General features: G+C 35.6%; 1 protein-coding gene across 1 annotated transcript; it reads right to left on the bottom strand.

Moving 5' to 3' along the window:
- Positions 1-21,131: 21,131 nt before the first annotated feature.
- LOC127092481 (60S ribosomal protein L39) lies at positions 21,132-21,806 on the bottom strand. Its single transcript, XM_051031359.1, has 3 exons — positions 21,666-21,806; positions 21,463-21,566; positions 21,132-21,366 (listed from the first exon to the last, which is right to left on the bottom strand). The coding sequence occupies exons 1-3, from the start codon at positions 21,666-21,668 to the stop codon at positions 21,318-21,320; spliced, it is 156 nt and encodes a 51-aa protein (XP_050887316.1). The 5' UTR covers positions 21,669-21,806; the 3' UTR covers positions 21,132-21,317.
- Positions 21,807-22,389: the final 583 nt, after the last annotated feature.

Below are 22,389 nucleotides of genomic sequence, written 5' to 3' on the forward strand. Positions count from 1 at the left end.
CAGATCTATGCGGATAAAGTACATGCGCCTCCTACCCCATTAAACGTGTTGACGGCTCCTTGGCCCTTTGCAATGTGGGGCATTGATATGATTGGAGAGATTAAACCTACTGCTTCTAACGGACATAGTTTCATTCTTGTTGTTATTGATTACTTTACAAAGTGGATGGAGGCAGCCTCATTTGCTTCTGTCACCAAGAATGTGGTGGCACGATTCATCAAGAATAATCTCATTTGTCGATACGGCATTCCTGAAAGAATTATCACTGACAATGGTACTAATTTGAACAACAAGATGATTACTGAACTCTGCACGCAATTCAAGATAAAACACCATAACTCTTCTCCGTACCGGCCTAAGATGAACGGCGCCGTAGAAGCTGCTAATAAGAATATCAAGAAGATCATACAAAAGATGACAGTAACGTACAAAGACTGGCACGAGATGTTACCATTTGCTCTTCATGGTTATCGCACTTCAGTACGCACTTCGACAGGGGCAACTCCTTTCTCTTTAGTCTACGGAATGGAAGCCGTCTTACCGGTGGAAGTTCAGATTCCCTCTCTAAGAATCATGAAAGAGGCAGGTTTAGACGAGGATGAATGGATTCAAACTCGACTCGATCAGATAAATCTGATTGATGAAAAGAGACTTGCGGCTGTTTGTCATGGGCAAATATATCAGAAGCGCATGACCCAGGCATTCAACAAAAAGGTCAAGAGACGAGCGTATCAAATCGGCGACTTAGTTATCAAGCGTATCATTCTACCACAAGGTGATCCCAGGGGCAAATGGACTCCCACATACAAAGGGCCATTTGTAGTTAGGAAGGTATTCTCTGGTGGAGCCATGATACTTGCTACGATGGACGGCGAAGACTTCCCACATCCCGTGAACGCAGACATAGTCAAAAAATACTACGCATAAAAGAGACCCGCTAGGTCGACGTACCTAGGCAAAAGTAAGGGCATCCCGGCGAACCAAAACCAAAAGGGTTCGGGCAAAAATTAGGGATAAACATATAAAAATGTACACCCGGCAAGTCGAAAACCTGAAAAGGCGGCTTGGGCAAAAAAGGGTATCCTGGTGGACTGAAAACCTGAAAAGGCGGTCTAGGCAAAATTAGGGATTAAAAGCGTATGACTATGTCCCGTTCTCAGACAGTTTCATCCAAGTTCAAGGGACTGAACAAGCCAATCAATTATATCCGACAGCAGGAGATGAGATGCTTGAAGACATAATGACAGTAGTAGAATTAAAATCAACAGGGCTTTTCCTTCATAGCTTTTCTTTATGTCCTCGACAATCTCCTCTTACTAGGATTTCTGTCTCCGTGTACACAAATTGCCTGTTTATAGGCCCTCTTTCAAATCAATATAATCTTATTTCCAAAAAGATGCTTTTGTTTTTACTTTTTCTGTTTTGTTTGCATAAATGTCCATTGATTTAATTTGAATTAGTATGTGCATTTGAATATGATCAATGTTTACCAAAATACATGCATAAAATAGAAATAGCAATCACTACGAGACTTCAGGATCGAGGAGAAGGTCTAACCATGCTTTCCAATGAATCCGTTGCTAATTCTATTCCCCAGCAAAGCCAGTTATTCCCCAAAAGCAATTGGCATTACTAGACAAATTGGTCATCTCTTCCACCCCCGGCCAGGCTTCTGTTAAATATTTCTACCATCAGACAGAAATCAAGTATCCCTAGATGAGAAGGGGTCATCAATACAAGTATCTCCAACCAGAAGATGGGGATTTATTTTCCCCAGGGGGTCGCCAAAAAAAAAAAAAAAAAAAAAAAAAAAAAAAACTTTCCAGACGCATAATTCATTCATTACATCATTTCACAGCATCCGCATGCATACATTGTTCGCATTTATAAACATAAAATATCTCATGCATCATGACATGGCATGAGACTAACTTTGTTTTTCAGGTTAATTATCCTCCTGATACAGTCAAAACAAAGGTCCATTCAGACGGACATCTTTATCAATTACATTCAGGATTCAACTACATCTCTCAGATATAATCCATATGAACATTCATTCTGACAAACACTCTGATATCCTCCCAATGGTGGCATCTTTAAGCCCACCCCAGATATTCATTGCAAATACAGCAAATGTTATCAGATACAGCCTAACGTACGGTTCATTCTGATTCGGCTCAACATATGACCCCTTCAACTCAGATACGATCTAACGTACGATCCATTCTGACTTTCAGCAACTCCAATACGGTCTAACGTACGACTCATTTGGATCTTCAAATCCTCAGATACTGCCTAGCGTATGGTACATTCCGAGGTGTAGTCTAGCGTACGACTACTTTCTTCTTCAGATACAGCCTAACGTACGGCTCATTCTGCAACTCCAATACGGTCTAACGTACGACTCATTTGGATCTTCAAATCCTCAGATACTGCCTAGCGTACGGTACATTCCGAGGTGTAGTCTAGCGTACGACTACTTTCTTCTTCAGATATAGCCTAACGTACAGCTCATTCTGCAACTCCAATACGGTCTAACGTACGACCCATTTGGATCTTCAACTCAGATGCGATCTAACGTACGATCCACTTTGACCCCTTTTCAGATACAGCCTAACGTACGGCTCATTCTGCAACTCCAATACGGTCTAACGTACGACCCATTTGGATCTTCAACTCAGATACGATCTAGCGTATGATCCATTCTGATTCTACCTTCGTCAGATACAGCCTAACGTACGGCTCATTCTGCAACTCCAATACGGTCTAACGTACGACCCATTTGGATCTTCAACTCAGATACGATCTAGCGTATGATCCATTCTGATTCTACCTTCGTCAGTCATCCGCCTAATGAACAATTCACTCTGCTATCCAGATACGGTCTAGTGTATGATCCATTCTGATCTCTTATCCCCAGCAACGTATAACACACTCTGACTCCCCAGCAAAGTCGACAGCCTAATGGATGACTCACTATACGGTTTAGCGTATGACCCGGTGTGACTTCGTCTAATGTACAACGCACTCTGAAGCTCTCGTCATCAAACTTCCTGGATGGAATCTTTAAGCCCATCTCCATCAAGACTAATTGACAAGTGCAAATTTTCGGGGCATTCTAGTGTTCAATAATCTTCCACCTCCAGACCACGAATGGCATACATGCCATCCTAACTCTCTCGGTTCAAGAATATTGAACAGGGGCAGCTGTCATACCCCAAAATTTGCCCGTTAATCTTACAAAATATTTTTCGAAGCACTCCAACTCATTTTTCAAGGGATTGACCTTAAAAGAACAAAGGCCCAGCTCACGAGTGGCCCAATCCAGAAAATGGCCCAAACTGGCTTGCTCGCTAGGCGAGCAACTCCTTCGCCTAGCGAACCCTTCGCTACACGCTCGCCTAGCGAAGCTTGCGAATATCAGAATTTTTGGGCTTCATTCTGAGCCCATTAGGTCACCACAATCACTATAAATACCGACACTTCAGTCACGAAAAGGGGGGACGAAAACGGAGAAGGGAGAACCCTAGCAAGCAAGCCCTAACGCTCACAAACGGCAAACCCTGGAGGCAAACCCTGAAGGAACTCAGCGACATCAAGGTTACCTCTGTCCAATTCAATCCGATTTGCCAATCCAAGGTCGCAATTCAATTTGCAAACAGGTTTGCATCGCTATTACCGCCTTATGTTCTTAATTTGCATATGGCATTATGATCAAATTTATGAAAATATCTTAAGTTTGGCATGTGAATTTTAGTATGTATCTGAATACATTAAATGATTAACCATGTAATTGCCGTAATGAAAGCCATAAGGCATAAAATTGGCTGAAATTGTACTGTTATCAAAACCGGAATCCGCAGCCGCTCGCTAGCACATCGCTAAGCGAGCATGCAGCGAGTATTCGCTAAGCCTTCGCTAGGCGAAGCAGGAGCGAACGTGACAGTAGCTGACTTTTCTGTTCTGATTTTTTTGCCCGTCTGACATGTTTTATCATAGCCATGCATTGTTTATCTGATCCTACTACTGTTGTGATTTCTTTTGTTGTGTAATTCTCGATTGCACCCTGATTTGGTATTCTGACATGTTTGCTGAGTTTTGTAAAGGTTCACATATCCCCGGAAAAGATAGCTTGGCAGGTATTCCACTTTATTTGTGGGATACCCTTGTGGAGATTCTCCCTAAATCACTTAACTGATTTCAATGTATTAATTTTAATGTGGAGACCCACCCTAAATTACCTAGCTGATTTTAATGTATTGATTTCATTGTGGAGATTCATCCTAATTACCTAATTAATTGTAAAACTTTGTCTTTAAATAAGTGATCTTGGACCTCTCTTTGTTACCTTACGACTACGGTATTATGGTCATGTCCCGCGAATGTGGGGATACACTTAGCAAAGACCCTTCGATTAAATCATCATGTCCCTATAAAATAAATCATAGTCCCTCGGATGTTGCCTTCGAATATATGATTTTGTCCCTCGATGACCCTTCGGTGCAGCCTACGGTTAAATGATGAGTGTCCCTTCGAATGCTAAGGTATCCTTACAACTGTTGCCTTCAATGACCAATCGATGACCCTACGATGACCCTTAAATCCAAAAGGACAAGACTACTTACTTCTCAATAGTAAGGACAGTTTTACCCTCACAAGGATAGGAAATGCCCATCAAGACCTTGGGTAGGTATAACTCTTAATTGCTTACTCACAATTTAAAAATACCTCACACTTTGCAAAATATCTACTAGAAAATCACCACTTGGTACACATTCATACTAGAATCATTACCAAGTTATATTTTTCTAAACCGTTTTCAAAATCAAACGAGATAAATACTTTGTATACATTCGTACAAGAATCATTACAAAGTTAAACTCTCTTTTCAAAACATTTTTTTAAGCAATTCACAACCACTTTTCCAGACAAACATAAGTGATCAAGCAATTAAGAGCCCATGGATAACCATGGATACAAAGGGTGCTAATACCTTCCCTTTGTATAATGTACCTCCCGAACCCAAAATCAAATCAAGGTCTTTCCTGTTCTTTTCCACCTTTCCTTATTGGATAAAAGAAAAGTCGGTGGCGACTCTTGCTAACCGCGACATTTGCTTTCCAAAGCAAAACCCAAAAAAGTCAGTTCACCGTATGACATAGAGCATATAGGAATTGGCTTAATTGTTGAGTACATAATGTTATGTCAAGCCTTGTAGCATTCAGATAAAGTAGTCTGCCAACTAGCCTTTTGTATGCATGGATGTCAAGATGTGGTGTACCTGCATCTTTGTGAAGTTTTGTTGATGGATCTGATTGTGTGGAACCTGGTTTGGCACATAACATTTTTGAGCGTGCAGAAGATCCAAACAATATTTTCTTTGACACAATGAGATGCCAAGTTTGAAATGAGAAACTTCAATTCCAAGAAAATACCTCAATTGTCTTAAGTATTTGATCTTAAATTCTTTGTGCAACTTCTATTTGATCCGTTTCATTTCTTGTAAGGAGTTTCCTGCTACAATAACATCATCTAGATATACTAGCATTATAGTAAATGATGTTTGATTTTCCTTGTTAAACAAAGACACATTTGCGGTAGCTTGTTTGTATTGGTGTTTAATGAGAAACGCAGTCAACCTTTCATGCCATTTTCTACTGTCTTGTTTTAGTCCATATAAAGACTTAACAAGTTTGCATAATTGATTAGGTTTATCAAGTTTGACACCTGGTGGAATTTTCATATACACGTCCTCTTGAAGTTCTCCATGTAAGAAAGCATTGTTCACATCCAATTTGTGAAGATCTCAATTGTTGATGGAGATGAGAGCTACAATAATTATAACGGTTGTTAACTTGGAAATTGGAGAGTATGTTTCAAAATAATCAAGTCCTTCAATCTGTTTATAGCTTTTGGATACTAACGTAGCTTTAAATCTATCAATTGTGCCATCAGTATGTGTAATACCCCAAAATTTACCCTTCATCTTTCCTGGAAGCATACGCTTTATGTTAATCTTGAAGGAGCAAATGTTTGTTCATGAGCTGGCATGCTCGCTAGGCGAAGCCCACGTGTTTTGAAAAAAAAGTATAAATAAATAAATAAATAAAAGAAAAATCTTGGACTTGGACCTCTCTCATTTGAGCCCACAGGTCCACAAAAATCAGGTTATAAATTCTGAGTTTCAGTGAAACAAATATTCATTCCATTCCTATTACCCTGGCGGGAAAAAGAAAGTGAGAGAAGAGCTAACAGAGTTCAGAGCAGCCTCCAAACCCTGAAGGGAACTCAACTGCACATAATCACCTCTGCCTCACATAAACCCTAAAGATTGTTTTGTAAACTTCACGGGTGCAACTCAATTTCAATCAAGCTCTCCAATCAGGTTTGCCCTATATCCATCATCTTTATGCCTTCAATTTGAATGCTCTGAATGTATGAGGTATTATGGGTGAATTTGACACCCTTTTGATGCATGTGTTTGACAAGAGGTTTAGGCCTCCTACCCTTGGTTGCTTTTTGTGAACTTTTGTGAATTGAAAGGGCATGATTCATGTGGTTATATTTTGATTTGGGGGCAACTCTTGGTTACCCTATTTTGTTTCTCTAACCTGTTTGTTGAGTTTTTGTGAGGGCTCACATGACTTTTGCAGGGATAACTTGCGTGGTTTCCCACTTTATTTGTGGGATAACCCCTGGAGGTTCATTTCGATTACCTGTACTGACCCACTTTCTTTGATGATGTTAGCTTGGAAGGATCTCATGGTTTATCGTTCCTTTAATTGATGTTACCTCGGATCTTCATCCGTGTGGTACTTTTACATTTTTCCCGCATTTTACTGCTTTCCTAGCTGGAAGACCTCGATAGGAGGCAATGTTTTTGTGTTTACTTTATGCAGGTTCCTTCGTCAAGGACTGCCCTTTTACCCTTGAGCATCCCTAAACCCTAAAACCCAAAGCAACACGTTAACTCCTTCTACTACAGACGAGTAAGTCTCCAAAGGTCGAGCATCCGGTAGATTGCGTAGTAACGTCGTTCGTCCAAAACCCAATCCATAACCCCGTAGTTAGCCGAACTACGACTTGCTCTGATTCTCATTCCAGATGAGATACGTAGGCATAAGACGCGATGTCTTAGCGAGCACACACACCCGCCCCCCCAACCCATAGGTCAGTCGAGCTACGAAGACTCTGATTCTCATATTCAGATGAGATACGTATGCAGTGGATGCGACATCCGCGCGAGTCATTTTCATTTAACCCCTTTTTTAGTAAACAGCACAAGATAAACTCGCACCCTTTAGACAAGAACTACAAAAGTGGATCCCGTAGAGTACTACGGATGCGTAGGGGTGCTAATACCTTCCCTTCGCATAACCGACTCCCGAACCCAAGATTTGGTTGCGAGACCTTGTCTTTTCCTTTCCTCTTTTCATGTTTACTTCGAGCGTTTCCTTTCCCTCCTTTGGGATAAATAACGCACCATGGCGACTCTTCTGTCATTTTCTTTCGCCGATTATTTTTTCGCACACTGTATTTTTCAGGTTGCGACAGTATGGTGTTTCATCTTGTATACCCACCTGCATAAATTAGACTTAGCATTTGGAGTCAAATCGATAATTTTCCAAGTGTTTGTCTTCTCAAGTACAGTGAGTTCAACTTACGTATCTTGATTTCAACAATCAAACTTGCAAGCCTCAGCATAAGACTTAGGCTCAGTGTGTGATGAAATAGACACAAAATAGTGACACTGTGGTGTAGAAAGATTTGAATAAAACATGGAAAGATAAATAAGATAGAGCATAACTTTAGATGATGGTTTGGGATTCTGAGAAGTGGAGCATACATAGTGTTGCAAATAACATGGCTTGTGTGTAACTCTTTAAGATGCACGGATAGGTGCAACAGGTTGGTCAGTAGTGGCAGGTATTTGTTGAGTAGGTTGATCAGTATTGTGTGGTAAATTTGAAGCATTAGTGTCAGGTGTTTGTATAGTTTGAGCAATATCAGGAATGTCAAATATGGAAGGATGTAGTTGGGAATTTGTTAAATGTTGTGATGGATAGGTGTTATGTTGATCAGAGTTATTGTGAGATGATATAGTAGTGGTGGTTTGGTCAGTTGATGAGCTAGGATAATTGTTAGATGATAGTACCGATCTAGAAGGGGGGTTGAATAGATCAGTATTTAAAATTTAGCGCTTTTTAAAATTTGTTTTCAAAGGTTGCGAAAGATCCCTATACCACAATCGTCTAAATGACCCGTTAATGGAAAGATCGGATATGCATGAAACCAAATGGAATAACTAATATAGAGATAATCAACTACTATCTTAACCAATCAATTAAATACCTTAATCCTTGATATAGTTACCACTAATGATGAGTTAAAACAATAAGAGAACAAGTAAAATATTGATAGAATTGTGAAAGTTTGATTTTATCAAACACTTCGTGTGGACTTCACATGAAGTCTTAATTTCACTCAAGTTGAATGTGCAGAAATTAACTTAGTTGCAATCAAAGTGATTGCACCAATTTATTGAACAGTTGCTATGCACAACAATTAAGCGAGATTAATTTTACTGTTAAATTCACACAAGACTCAATTAATGCAGAATTTAAAGAATTAAGAGAAAGAGAGAACATCACCAAATTTGTTTAGGCAGTTCCCCTTTCGTCCTTGTAATACCCCAAAATCTATCCTTCATTTTTCCTGGAAGCATGGGATTATGTTTTACACTTCATTAGCATCATATTAGGTCATACTCATTGCATACTGCATTAGTGACATTGAGATCAGGTTTTGATCGATCACTCCTTAACAGAAGGAGCTCACACAAAGCAAGATTGAGAATTGGACTTCATTTTCTAAGTATACAAGTCTCAAGGGTCTCAGAGGGGTCCAAGTATCTTATTATGGTCCTCAGTTCATCAGTGAAGGATTCAAAGCTATCAGAGTGTTCATCTGGATTTAATCAGAAATTAGGGTTTCATGGCTACCTGCAACAGGCAATGTTTGGTTGGAAGTAGAGGAGCTCATCCATGTCATGATTAGAGAGTCATCTTGGCCTAGGAAGATTCACAATTATCTCAGAAAGATCCATTGGCAATCAGTGCAATCAGTTCTTGATCATTTTGCCCTAAAACTAGGGTTTGGTATAAAATCAGTTTATTTCTGATTCTTTGGCTGAAACTATTTTCCATGGCCCTCCATATGTCCACAAGGGTCTGCACACAAAAAATAAGCTCTTTATTTGAGCTAGAAGTGCTTCAATTGATCAATGGAATCGGGAATCAGACAGTTTGGGAAAAGTCAACTATGGGGCCAGAAAAGTCAACTCCTGACATTTTGAGAGTGGAATATCAAAATCCATGCCTAGGGGATCCTACATGTGAAATTTGATCAAGGTTGGATCATGGATTCATCATTTAATCAGGAATTGGAAAAGTTACTTAATTTGGAAATGGTTGACTTTCCATTTAGGGCAAGTTTTCATGATCGTTGCACTCACTTTAAGCCCATTTTGCATCAAGATAAAAGTTCCATTTGAAACTTTCTCCAACATGAAAGTCGTTCCTCTTGTTCCAAGCTTTCTATAGATATAAAGTTTGCTCCATTTGGATTAGAATTGAGAAAGTTATGCTTAGTCAAAGTGAGACATTTTTTTAGGACACTTAGAAAAATTTCTAAGTCCAAAATCTTCAAAATTTGTCAAGACTTCTTGGCCAGTTTTCTTGCACTTCAAGGAATTATTTGAAAATACTTTCTTCACAATAATTGTACCTTGACATGTCCTATTTCACATCCTTTTGGAATCATCTCATTTGGATCCATGGTTTGAGAGATACATTCATTTAAAGTGGGCACCATGACTTGATTTTCTAGGCAAACTTTGGGTCTGGCTGGCCCAATCAGATTTTCTAAGCATGTTGCACAAACCAGTCACGTTTTTTACCTCTTTTGGCCATGCATTGTACATCCATTCACTTAAGTTTGGCCCAAAATAACAACATTTTACACCTCACTTCACACTTAAATTCTTATGGATAAATCACTTATTAAAAAGCCCATGAGAACACTTAATCCATCCTATTTAAGAAGCTGAAACCCTAACCCTAAAGAAGCATTGGAATTTCGTGGTAAGGAGGCAAAGCTTCATCACATATCAGATTCCATTCCACTTCTATTTTCCATTAGATAATCATCTCTTCCATAGCCATGTTTTAATATATCTACGCTTGCTTACCATGTTCATCACCATTAATCCTTCCATTTTCATATTTCTTTTTCTTATTTAAAATATTTTCTTCGTCCATAAAATTACCCAAAAATATTTTTCACTTTTCTTAACGTTTTACTTAATTTTATATAATTTTTATTTTCGTATTTTTTTAATATTAATATTTTATTTTAATTATTTATTCTAAATGGTCTATTTTAACACACTTTTTTTATTGATTTTATTTTTATGACTTAAAATTATTTTTAGCATTTGATTTTTAGGATGAAGGTTGACCACTGTCTCATGGTTAACCTAACCTTTTCTTGGAATTTTATTTCACATTTTCAATTTATTTTGGATTTATTTTTGACCTATTTTGGTTGGTTGACTTTTAATTTGACTTCTGTTTTATTTTAATTAATTCACGTATCAATTTTCATTATTTTTAAAATCTTTTTGGGAGATGATGATATCCTGGCCTCGTCTTATTTATTTTAATTTTTCATAATTTTCTTGATTAATTTACTATTTATTCTTGATTTATTTCTAACCTAGTCTTATTAATTGACTTTTGGTTTGACCTATGTTTATTTTAATTAATTCACATGTCAATTTTCATTATTTTTAAAATCTTTTTGGGAGATAATGATGTCCTGACCCCACCTTATTTAGTTTGATTTTTCATAATTTTCTTGATTAATTTGCTATTTATTTGTTATTTTTTAAGTTGACTTGAATTTTCAGTTGACTTCTTTATGATCGATGTTTGACTTAGGGATTGCTTATGGCAATTGAAGAGATCTTTTGATCCTCCCTCGTTCATCTCATATGCCATGTATTGGAGGCCTTTTACCTTGATTTTATTTGGTCCTTACCTCATTTCCTGATTAAATTATTCAGTGGACCCTTTGTGTGTATATTTTCATCTGTTTGATTCATCTGTTATCTTTTATACTTGTTTCTCTCATTCATGATTTCTATTGCTTGATTATTTAACATGTTCATACTCCCATGCATTGTTTAAATGCTCCATTATTTGATTCTTTGGTTTGAGTATATATTGTTTATTTATCCGATCTGATTGATAACTGTTGCTTACTTGTATGATGTATGAGGCATATATTCTTATTGTTTGTTTGCCATGAACAATCCTCATTCATGACAAATGTACCCCTCTCCCATAAAGTGTATAATATTTATTTCTTTATTTCTTTAGTCACCTGTTAATACAAGAATTAAAACGAACATCCAATAACCATTTCAAAATAAGATCAAAAGCTCGATCCAACGTCGAGTAATCATTTTCAAAACTTAACAGAACCAGCACGCATTCATCCATCCTCTTGTAAGTCGATTGCCTCAGGCATCGCCATCTACCTATAAATCGATTGCCTCCAGCATCGCCATCTACCCTTATCCGTAACTCCTCTTCGTGCTTCATCCGTCGACTCTTGTTCCGTTTAGGTAGCACCCATTAGGTAGAACCCTTTGTATGATAACATAGGTAGAATTCCCTTATTCTTTGCATGCTAACATTGGGTAGATGTTCCCCTTTGTAAATCCTAACACATAGGTCCATATTGCATGACAACTCTAGAGCAGAGCTTCCCCACTTTTAGACCTTTCGTGCGTCTCCGATCTTGTGGCATGTCAGTCTGTTCTATTGCAAAGAGGTAACTACCTAAGACTCGATTCAGTGAGCTGTGACACCTACTGCTAGGACATTGAACACACTGCTCACCCTCCTTTGACACAGCTGGTGTCCCCTTTTGTAAGTCCATGTTCATATGGCAATCCTTAACCCCTAGTTTAGTCGAACTACGACAACTCTAATTCTCATGTTCAGATGAGATACGTAGGCACGAGATGTGATGTCTTGTCGAGTTTGACTGACGACTAATAACTAATCCTTGTTTACTTTCGACCTTGCTGCGATTCTTTTCTCTCGCCCTCGTTACGATCGAGACCTTCCCTTTCTCTTGCCCTAGTTGCAATCAAGACCCTTGTTCCCGTAGTTAGCCGAACTACGTTTTACTCTGATTCTCATTCCAGATGAGATACGTAGGCATAAGACGCGACGTCTTACCGAGCACACTTCTCTTTAACCCATAGGTAGCCGAGCTACGAAGACTCTGATTCTCATACTCATATGAGATACGTAGGCAGTGGATGCGACATCCTTGCGAGTCATTTTCTTTTAACCTTCCTTTTAGTAAATAGTATTTTAGATATATCTACACCCTTTAGACTAGAACAACACTTATGAAAAGGGCTCCCTAGGAGTACCTAGGATGTTTTGGGTGCTTAAAACCTTCCCATTGCATAACCAACCCCCTTACCCAGATCTCTGACATTTTTACTAGTTTTTGATTCGATAAAACTTTTAGGTTTTTGTTCGCTTTCTAACCATTCCTTTGGATAAATAGAAGTGCGGTGGCGACTCGAATTGTATGGTTTACCTTGGATTTAGTCAATATCTCTAATGGTAACGAATACCCCGCTACAGTCCTCGCTTAGGGTACGTCTGCCCTCAATTCTAAAACTAGAATTGAGATCTTTATTATCAAATTGCAAAGTTAATACAAGAGAAGAAATGATCGCCACCAACCAACCCCAAGTGTTGTTGCAGATCCTATTCACTTATCTCCCCTTGATTCGAGTTGAACGAAGTCCTTCAAGAGTTCCAAACAAACCTCTGGTTGCAGCTACCTTATTGCAAGAACTCCACGTTCTCCAAAACATTAGCTCGGCTCATTTCGATCGGATCTACGTGAAACCTCCGGTTGTAGCTACCTTATTGCAAGAACTTCACATTCTCCAAAATTCTAGCTCGGCGGACTTCAATCGTAAGACGTTTTAACCCTAACCTTCCTTCACAATCCTCCGGTTACCGTTACTTGTTTGAACAAACTCACCGTTCTTCAAACCTTTCACTCGACTGAATCTATGAAGCAAAGATTAGTGCAAAAAACCTTAATTCTTGGAGGAAAAAACCCTAATGGTTTTATTCAAAAAAAACCCACTCAAAGCCTCTACACAAACTAAGATTACACAATCCTATTTGGACGTTATCACCATAGCAATGCACAATGATCAACAAAAATTGTTATGTGTAGTTGTTGAGAAATACAATGAAGAATGAAGATGAAGAGCACTTTAGTGTATATCTTTCACTTTTATTGTTCCTTTTTGAAGAAGAGACTCTAGAATATTTATATGATGCATGGACAAAGTAACATATATAATAGAATTATTTTTCAAAATTACACAGCAGAAAATTGAGTCCAAACAGCGATCCCTCAACCTGTTCACACATGTCACTCAACCTGTTCAGACCCGAGGCAAAACTACTCAAGAGAAGCAGGCGATGATTCAACTCAAACAGGGGATGAGTCGACTCAAACAGGATTTTTCTAGAGTTAAGTCGACCTATGACTCGACTTGTTCAGACCCGTGGCAACATGGTTCAAATGAAACAGGCAATGAGTCGACTCAAATAGGGGATGAGTCGACTCAAAAAGGTTTCTCCAAAGTTGAGTTGACCTATGACTCGACTTGTTCAGACCCGAAAGTTATGCTCCAAGTCATGAGTCGACTCACAGACTCAACCTGTTCAGATCTAAGAGTTACGCTCCAAGTCATGAGTCGACTCACAGTTCTACCGCTACAAGTCATGAGTCAACTCAAAGTTCTTAAACTGTCAAAAATGAGTTTTTGAGATGTATTTTGATCATTTAAAACCATTCTTTTATGAACCTAATATACTAACGATGATCAAGTTCATTATTCAAGTCAATGAGATGCTCCTATATGCATGGACACATTTCACTTATACTTTGAGCATGTTGGGGGATGAATGCAATTTATGATGTGATGACATCGTCCAAAGCACACGTTATAAGCAACTAAAAAGGTTTGACATCATTAAAATAAGGACTATGAATCTTTGCCCTCACATACTCAAATAAAGACTAGGAATCTTTGCCCTCACAATAGTATGTCCATGATTGGGATGAATGAGGTGTTTTTGTCGTGTAGGGTATAATATGTTCATGAAATGACACATTTCTTGAGACAAAAGTATATTTGGTGTTAAGATTTGGTAAAGTGTGTCCTTTCATTCCATTGGTGTAGCCTAAAAAAATAGATTTTATTGCTTTAGCCTGGTATGAAGATTGATGATTTAAGGTAGTAGTATGTACCCTATGTATGATGAAAGTATCATAATGAATGGCATATGACCAATATTGTTTAGGTAGTTTAGCTTGATATAGTAATGATAATCCTAAGTTGAGCAATGTTGGTGTTTTCTCGCTACCATCCCATTCGGCTGAGGGGTTTTAAAACATGACATGTGATGGTGAATTCCTTTGGAAACATAGAAATATGGTATCTGAAAATTTGGGGTATTGTCAATTCTTATGGTTTTAGGGGTGATATTATACTAGTTTTGAACCATGGTGATAAACTGTTGGACTTTGGTGGTAACTTCTACTTTTGTTTTCAAAAGGACAATCCATACAAATCTTGTAAAGTCATCAATAATTTTTAGGAAGGATTTATGAGGATGCACTGAGGATACAGATAAAGGTCCGCATATATCAAGATGGATCATTTCAAATTTAGAAGTAATAATGCTAGAACTTTAAGGAAAGGGAAGTTTCTTTTGTCTTGCTAAGTGACAAATATTACATGTGGCTATATTATCAAAAGATATATATGGATACAACAAATGCCATAAGGCATTACTAGGTAATATGATGCTAATGTTGGTAGAATGAGGTTGGAGCACTTTTGTGTCGTCAATAAGAGGGAAAACATCCATTTGCAGTCTGTATAATCCTCTGATTTGTTTATCCAAAACAATCATCCTCATCGAACTCAAATCCTGTATGGAACATTCATTGGCAGAAAAGTTAAATTTATAATTCAAAGATTGACATAGTTTTAAAATGGAGATCAAGTTGAGATGAAACTCATCAAAATATAAAACATTGTGCAAGTAAAAAGTGGGTGAAAATGGATATGTCCAGCTTGTTTGACACGAGTTGAATTACCAATTGCTAATGCGATACTGATAGGTTTGATATCATGAATAAAAGTGAAAAAATGTAATGAAGAGCACATATGGTCCTTAACACAAAAATCAAGAATCCAATATATTGAGCATGAGACAATGAATTAGAAGTGGTACAATAATACCTAAAGATGTTGCAGCAAGTGAAGGATCAAGAATCATAGATGAAATTGAAACATTATTACTTGGATTAGCTAAAGGAAATGTGTTGACTTGTTGAAGTATTCCAATCAGTTGATCATATTTTTCTTGAGAAATGTTTGAAGTGGTATTAGCATGAGAAATTTCTGCACGAGCACCAAGTGATTGAGCAAAGTCACAATGTTGACTGGTGGATGCATTAACCTGGGATTTTTTCTTGTTGAAATTAGGTTGGCCATGCTATTGATAGAAAAAAAATCAACAGTGTTGCCAATCATATTGCAAAAGTTACATTCTCTAAGAGGATTCTTGTAGTGTTGTGGTTTGTCTTTGTACTAAAAATATTTAAGTTGTATTAACCAACAATGCACTATCATCCTCAGCAAGAGTGACAGATTTTTGATTACTTTATTCTTATACAACTAAAGGATAAACTTTGTTAATTGGCGGTAGAGGTTCCATCAACAGAAATTGAGTTCTCATAACTGAACGTCGATCATTGAGGCCAGTTAAAAACTGCATAACTTAGTTTTCATGTCGATATGCACAAATATTATTTATGGCTAAGCATATGCACTGATGAACACATTAACCCACAAAAAATGGACCATGTTCATTGAGTTCTTACTATAATCCTTTTAACTCAATGAAGTGATACATAATAGACTTAGATGCTTGTTTCAAACTACTGATTAAAAATCGAAGAGTAAAAATAGAATGTTATCAGCTTTAGAAAATCGTTCTTTGAGGTCAGTTCATACATCAATGGCATTAACTTGAAAAACGATGGTAGATGCAATTTGCTCAGAAACATAATTTAATAACCAAGAATGAATCAAGTAATTGCATGTTTCCCGTTGATTGTGACTGGGATCATGATGTGGAGGAATATCAATTATTTCATCGATGAATTGAAGCTTGTTCTTCGCACCTAAAACTCGCTGCTTTGATTTACTCCATGAAAAATAGTTAGATCCATTTAACTTTGGCGAAATGCAAACAAAATTTGGACCTTTATTAGGATGAATATATTAGTGAGAATCAATGCCAGTTTGCTGACCAGGTAAAGCAACGCACGGAGATATGAATGTGTAGTAAAGATCGGTGAAAAGAAGAAGAAAAGATGAAGAAAACAATATGAAAACGATGATGAAATGGAGGAGAAAAAAAAGAAACAGTTAAGTTAAGCAGAGAAGTGAAATGAGGAGAATAAAGTTGGATTCAACTAACTTCATTAGTTTTGAATGGTGAATTACATTACAATGGATACTTATAGTATAAGTAATGTTCGTGATTCTTACAATACATAAGTGTTCACTGTATTACTTTCTCTAACAAACTCTAACTATCACAACTAAGAGTTAGTTAATATTGTTAACTCATCATGCTAAGTTGACTCTTTCATGTTGCTTGTATTTAATCATGTTGGCTTGATTGGCTACTATCGACCTTTCATAAAAGATTATGCCTTCATTTTTTCCCCCATTTACTACTTCGCTAAAAATAAGATTTTTTTAGTGGAATGATCAATCCACTGCAACATTCCACAACTAAAAACAAGCTCTTACTCATGCACCAGTTTTTATTCTCCCCAATTTTACTCTACCATTTACATTGGAGACGGATGCTTACATGTACTGCCCCTTCCTATAAGTATGTGATAACACATTGCAACATTGTTCTGTCTCAAAATACATGAACTATACTGAATGAATGTGGCAAGAAGCATGTAACATGAAAAACAGACAGCAACACCTAAGTCAGAAATACTAAGATAAATCAATAATACATTAGTTGTATTTTCAAAACTAGGTACTTCACACATTGTAAATCAGCCATCTAAAATGGCAAATTAAACATATCATTCAATCAGTAAAAGTAATACTCCAAAACCAGATTTTCTAGCCTCAAAGAAAAATAGAGCACTTTAAAATGATGCAGCTGAAAATTTGTAGATAAAGATGATTGTTTGGATGTAAGACTTCCCTCAACAAACGTTGTAAACATGAGTTGCTTATAAGATACAGGAAGAACAAAATTATACCAAACATGAAAATAAAAGTTCAATATTGGTGTCAAAAGAAAGTTTTTCCTTCAAAACAAATTCTAAGACAAAACCCAATCACATAAGAGGTGGAATAGGAAAATTAAGTTCTTAACATAATGAAGCCAACAATTTCTCAAAGGGTTTGTAGCATGCAAGAAAGGGTGGTCAACATTTCTCCTTGATGTATCAGCTTTCTTAAATGAACTTTTAGATGAAACAGCTCATGTTACTCAACCACCTGACTTTGTGATACAAGGAGAGGAAAGAAAAGTGTATAAAATACACAAGGACCTATATGGACTCAAGCAGACACCTAGAGTCTGGAATAAGAAGATTGATTCTTACTAAAGAAATTGGACTTCACCAAGTGTAAGTCTGAATATGGTGTTTATGTGCAGGCAACAACACAAGACAATAACATTCATATGCTTGTATGTTGACGATTTGATAGTAACTGGTAATAACATCGACGACATGTGAAATTCAAGAAATTGATGATAAAAGAGTTTGAGATGCCAGACTTACGAAACCTATCATATTCTTAGGCATGGAATATCTAATGACTGAGCATGATGTTGCACCAAAGGAAGCATGTTAAAAAGGTTCTCAAAAGATTCATAATATTTGATTCAATTCCTGCAATCTCTCAATAAGAATGTTGATGAGGACAAGATGGATGAGACAGTGTTCAGACAAATAATGGTTCTTTGAGATATGTGTGCAACAGTAGATCTGATATGCGCTTCACAAATGGTCTAATGAGCAGATACATAGATGTGAGGCAAAATATATTGTAGGATCCTATGCAATTTATCAAGTCATTTGGATCAAACTAGTACTTAATGAGTTGTAGGTCCAAGTTAGAAAGCCACTAGTGACATCAACCTAGCAATTTGATTATTTTATTTAAATTAAAATGCAAATATTTATACTAGCAGGGCCACAGAGCAACACATACAGAATAGAACAATTTATGTACGTCATCCAGATTTGATTACTTTATTTATTTTAGTGTACAAATACGTTATGCATATTACAAATCCTGTAGTATTACATTGCAATTCTTAGCCCTGTTGAATTTGTGTATTACATTGGGTTTCTTAGCCCTGTTGAATCTGTGTATTACACTGGGTTTGTTAGCCCTGTTACAATTCAAATTATTCGCCATGCAACGCTGTTCTATATCAAGATATAAAAACTAAGGCTATTTTGTATTGAAAAATATTTTTTCATTGCAATCATTACAATTCTTTGGCGCTTGGAAGACACTTTACATAGTAGTCAGGGGTGTGAAGTCATCATAATAAACCAAACCAAATTAAACAATATATATGGTTCAGTTTGGATCTTAAAACCATTTTCACAAAATCAATTTATTTTCTTAAAACCGATTTATAAATGGATCAGTTTAGTTATAAACTAGTTTTTAACAACAACAAAAAAATTTAAAAAAAACAGTTTTAAATCAGTTACTTTAAAATCAATTTTTTATTTTCTTAAAAATAAATTCAAAACCAATTTTATAAAAAAAAAAAAAATTGAAACTATACTTTTAAAACAGCAATTTTATATCAAAATTAATTTTATTTTCTTTTAACTAACTTTTTTATTTTCATTAGTTATAAAACAAATTTATCTAAAAAAAACAATTATTTTAAAAAATTATTTTAAATTTGACTTTCATGATCACCACAAATAATATCTCAATTAAAAAAATCTCAAAGTATGATTTGTTTCATAAAAACAATCATAAAGTAAAATAATTATAAATCATGTCTCTATAAATCATAATTATTCACAAAATAAATAATTCATCAAAAAAATTGTTCAAACTTCTAAAATCTCTTATAATTATTCATAAATAAATTTTATGAGATTTTAAAATATTTTTATAAAATTTTAAAAACATGAAAAAAACAATCTTTTTTCGGAAAAAAATAACAAACATTCAAAAAATAATAATAATAAAATTATATTTTGAAAAAAAAATCTTTAAAAAAAATTATTCCAAAAAATAAAATTAACTGAAAAAAAAATGTTTTAAAAATATAGAAATCGAAAATAAAAAAAAATCAACTCAGCTTTTTCAATGTAGTTAAGGTATGTAATTTGACCATTCAGAGCTTTTTCAATTTACTATGAAGGCAAAGCAAAACACATTCAAGACAACTGAGGCCTAAAAATTTTTAGGTAAAAGAGGCCAGCCTATAAATTTAAGCCTCTTTAATTGAACTACCCACCTACCATAATGTAGTTAAGGTAGGTAATTTCAACATTCAGAGCTTTTTCAATTTATTGTGAAGGCATAGCAAAATACATTCAAGACAAGTGAGGCCTGAAAATGTTTCAGGTAAAAGAGGCCAGCCTACAAATTTTAGCTTTTTTAATTGAACTACCCACCTACCATAATGTAGTTAAGGTAGGTAATTTCAACATTCAGAGCTTTTTCAATTTACTGTAAAGGCATAGCAAAATACATTCAAGACAAGTGAGGCCTGAAATTTTTCAGGTAATAGAGGCCAGCCTATAAATTTAAGCCTTTTTAATTGAACTACCCACCTACCATAATGTAGTTAAGGTAGGTAATTTCAACATTCAGAGCTTTTTCAATTTACTGTGAAGGCATAGCAAAATACATTCAAGACAAGTGAGGCCTGAAATTGTTTCAGGTAAAAGAGGCCAGCCTATAAATTTAAGCCTTTTTAATTGAACTACCCACCTATTTTCTAATCATCAAACATTCAAAGCTTCTACACTATTATCTTGTTTAAAGAGTAAACAGAGTAATACTGAAGTTGTTAAACAAGGAACACGGAAACAGGTTTTTTCATGGATTTGGTTAATTGGCTGTAAAAATAAATTAAGTATGATAAAATCAAGATTATCAAACCCAAGGAAAATTGAAATGAAAAAAATTGAATGTTGAAAGATAAATGAACATGAAAAAAGAGACAGACAGCAACCTCCAATATGCGGATACACTAAAGATAAATAGACAACATTAGTTGTATTACAAAAACAAGGCGATACACACATTGTAAACCAGCCATCTTTAACAGCAAATCAAAGTTAAAGTTCCAAAACCAGATTTTCTAGTCTCAAAAAAGACATTTTAGAACATTGCAGATGACATTTTGTAGATTAAGACAATTGTTGAGATGTAAGACATCACTTCACAAAAGTTTAAAATATGAGAAACTTACAACATACAAGTAAAAAATATACAGCTTTCACAAACACAGGTAGAAAATATGCAATACATCATTGCAATCAAAACCACATTTAACACCACACCCTATCTATGCTAATAACAGGAGTATCCTGCAAGAAAAAGTAGAATTGTTCGTCTAAGGAACCACAGTTGAGAACAGGAGGTGTCTAGGATTTTTCAAGACAGAAGAACAGCACTAATCCTAATCCTTTAATTTGTTTCACTTGCACAAGATTTCACTACTGATGAAAACAGTAAATAAATTGGCATCCAGAAAAAATATTTCCTTCAAAACAAATTATAAGCCCAAAACACAATCACATAATCACAATCAAAAATATTAACCCTAATAAACTGAAAAATGAACAATCCTTAATCTCAATCAGAAGAACAACATAAACAAATTGAAGAGCAGCCATTTGAACAAAAATAAAACCATGAGTCAAATTATCATAATCACTGAATAAGTTAAATCGTGGTTAAAAACCACGACTACTTCCTTACATAACAAACACTGATCTCAATAAAGAGTAATAATCAAAACATTAAAAACTCGAAAACAAAAGTTGTCTCTTTGAAAGGAAAACAAAAAACTAAACCAAGTAACCATAGAACCTCAGAATCCAAGCTTGGTACGGCGCCAGTGACGACGCTTAGCGTTATACCTAAAACAAAATCCAATAAAAAAGCATACATGAGAAACTAAACATGATTTGCAAAACAACGTTGTTGTTGTTGATACTGTGAAGAAGTGAAGTTACCTGATGGTGTTGTCGGTTCTCATGCGGATCCAGTAAGGGATGGGTCTGTTCTGCCTCTGCTTCTTGGCGAGCTTCTTCTTGATGATGAATGTCTTGTGTGAAGGCTGAAAAAATGATATTAAAACAAAAACCCTAAATCAGAAACTGAATCTCAAGTAGTAGAATCAGAGGAATGAGTTGTTGAGAAGTTTCGATTCCGTTACCATTTTGGCGGCTGCTTCTTCTTCCTCCTCCGAGTTCGATCGCGCTCTGGAGATGAAATGTTACCCAACGGCGATGTGAAACCCTAGTTGCTCACTCGACCTCCTTTTATACCTTTCATTTTTATATTTTTTAGACTTTTTTTTACAGATTCTTTATTTTTTTAAAATTTTTTTATTAGTAAAAATTAATTTGATGTAAAGGCTTCGTTTTTACCATGAGTGGTTTTTTTAGTTTAACATTTATTGAAAAAAACATTTAGGTGGTTGAAAAATATAAAAAATAAATAAATATAATGACATTGGAATATGTGATTACCAAAAAAAATTGTCATTCATATATTCATATTTAAAATTTAGGTATATATTTAATTAATTAATAATTTAAAATAAAAAGTTTAAGAACTCATAAATTATTTAATTGTAATAAGCGTTTAATGCAATGTGAAAAAAGTTTTACATTCTAATCCAATAGGAAATATCATTTGCCGGGATGTATGGTCGTCATTCATTGACAGTATAAAATAAATTTACACGGTCAGTGCATCGTTCATTTTCTCTTCTAATAAACACAAGGCTAACGCCTTTTTGTTATATTTTTAGAAACTTATTTATTTATTTATTTTGTATTTTTAAAAATAATTTTAATAGATTTTTTTTTTAAGTAGTAAAAAAGTTAAAATTCAATTTTTATAAATTAAAATTTTAATTTTAAATTTAATAACAT

This window comes from Lathyrus oleraceus, chromosome 6, assembly GCF_024323335.1.
Source record: "Lathyrus oleraceus cultivar Zhongwan6 chromosome 6, CAAS_Psat_ZW6_1.0, whole genome shotgun sequence".
In the NCBI taxonomy this organism is placed as follows: domain Eukaryota; kingdom Viridiplantae; phylum Streptophyta; class Magnoliopsida; order Fabales; family Fabaceae; genus Lathyrus; species Lathyrus oleraceus.